Source organism: Arachis ipaensis, chromosome B03 (assembly GCF_000816755.2).
Source record: "Arachis ipaensis cultivar K30076 chromosome B03, Araip1.1, whole genome shotgun sequence".
NCBI lineage: Eukaryota > Viridiplantae > Streptophyta > Magnoliopsida > Fabales > Fabaceae > Arachis > Arachis ipaensis.
Window position 1 is genome coordinate 131124380 of NC_029787.2, and position 2492 is coordinate 131126871.

At 37.8% G+C, this 2492-nt stretch overlaps 1 protein-coding gene across 1 annotated transcript; it reads right to left on the reverse strand.

Annotated features, from left to right (window-relative positions):
- Positions 462-2323, reverse strand: LOC107631566 (tetrahydrocannabinolic acid synthase-like). The gene has a single exon (XM_016335054.2). It carries the CDS (start codon positions 2146-2148, stop codon positions 562-564), a length of 1587 nt encoding a protein of 528 aa, XP_016190540.1. The 5' UTR covers positions 2149-2323; the 3' UTR covers positions 462-561.

Here is a 2492-nt window from a genome sequence, read left to right on the forward strand (position 1 = left end):
TAATCAATAATATTTAAAAGTGTGGATTAAAAATATATTATTAAAATATTAGATTAAAAAAATTTGATTGATGACTAAAAATATTGACCAAACATAAATTTTATTAGTCTATAAGCTTTTTTCTTTAGAAAAATATAGGTAGAGAATGAAAATACTAAACAATGTGAACAATAGATATATCAGATGCTCAATTCAGTAGGTGTGCAGATGATTATCCTAATATTAAAATTTAGGTGGATAATTTAAAGGTGTAGTGTGTTTTTACTTTATTGGGCCATTATCTATCTAACAAAGTCTTTTCTTTTATAAATTTTAGTTTGCTAATATTGGCTACAAGAATTCAAAGAAAAACATAATATTATACTGTGATGCAACGAGGAGCATAAAGCACGGAAACGGACTCAGCCCTCAACATTTCAGTTACTAGTTACTATGGTGAATCGAAAATATGATGCATTCTCAAAAATCAAAATTGTTGCTAGAACATGCCCTAATTTTTCTTCTTCTTTATTTGAAAGGCACAGTTAATACAGAGAGGATTGAGAGTTCAATTTTTGTCCTTCACATGAGAGAAGGTATACTCTGTTCATACCTAAAGAAGTTAAGAGGATCAACTTTAGACTTGACATGTGCCAATCTATTGAAATTGTTTTTGAAATACTTAAAACCCCAAATGCTAGCTTGCTCATAGGATGTGTAGCCATGAATGTTATTTACCCCAATATCAAGGTCTCTATAGTTGAGATATGCTTCTCTAGGAGACTTTGACACAAAAGGTTCCATATAACTATATAGCTTCCTGATCCAATGGATGTGCCTTTGTGCAACCTCGTCTCCTTTTTCTTCCCAGTGCACAGCGTACTGAATCTGATACAACACTCCAGCTCTGTGTGGGAACGGAATTTCGGATTCCGGAATCTCACCCATTCTGCCTCCAAAAGGAAATATAACCATTAACACTCCTTTGCCACCATCTTCATAAAACAACCGCCACAATCCTTCTAAGCCACTTTCAGGAATAGGATGTTTGACATAATCAGATTTTGCTTTGAAACTGTCTCTTGTGACTTGACTTCTGTTGAGTAAAACCTCAAGAGGTTGACCACCGAATCCCCACGAGTGAAGAGTAAATTCGATCCAACTCATCTCGGTGCAATCTTCTTTAACCAAACCCAATTCAAGGAAGCTTTCTCGCATCAATGGAATAACCTTATCTACACCTCCAAGAAACAAACCTTGAAACAAGGCCTGTACAGTTAACTCCCCCTTATTACTGTGTGAAGAATTCACCATCTGCACCATGATACTAACGGTTAGATCCTTGGGGAGTTTACTTGCCACACTCTGCCATTTATGAACAAGCTTCGTTGCATTCTGTTCCAACGTCCTGGGAACTCTGAACAGTGTCACGGTTGATGGAACCGGAACGAGCTTGATCTTCCATGCTAAGATCACTCCAAAGCTTGCTCCACCACCACCTCTAATGGCCCAGAAAAGATCTTCACCCATGGCTTCCCTGTCAAGAAACCTACCCTTCACATCAATTATGTGAGCATCCATTATGTTATCGGCGGCGAGCCCATATTTTCGCAAAAGGTATCCATAACCGCCGCCGCTGAATTGTCCTGCAACTCCTACGGTGGGGCATACACCTGCTGGAAAAGCAAGAGTACTGGTTTTGGTGGCAATGCTATAGTAAAGTTCACCAACAGTTGCACCAACTTGAACCCATGCTGTTCTGTCTTGTAAGTCCACTTGGATGTTTCTGTAGTTTATGAAATCAATGATGACAAATGGAACTTGAGAGACGTAGGAGATGCCCTCGAAGTCATGGCCTCCGCTTCGAATTCGAATCTGTAACCCGTGGCGCTGGGAACAGATTACAGTGGCTTGAACATGACAAGGTTGCAGGGGTGTGACAATGACAAGGGGTTTAGGAATGTTGTTGGATGAGAATCTGAGGTTTTGAATCGAAAAGTGAAGTAGTGAATCGTAAGCGGAACTGGATTTGGTGTAAACAACATTGGAGATTGACGTGGAGTTGTGAAAGTGAAGGCACTTAAGGAAGTTTTCATGAATATCAGATGCACATGAAAATACAAATCCTATTGTTATTGCAACAATGAACTTTAAACTCAGGTTCTTCATTTTTCAGGTGGTTGCCAATTTAGGAAGAACCATTCACCTACTACTTAATTATATTATATTATATTTTTGCTATATGATACCGTGTAAGAGACAGAAATTAGATTTATGCGCTCTGATAATTGATGCCAATTATTTCATTGACGGCAACTGCTACCTACTCTGCAATTAATACTCTTGTTATGTGTTTCACTGTATAACTTCACAACACTATAATAATACACACGATTTCTCGTGTATTTTCATTAGGATACAGCTCTATTTATTTAGGAAAAGGGCACTTCTTTTAATATTAAGTGAATATCCCACTCGGACCCTTATAATTATTTCGAAAGGATAACGAGATT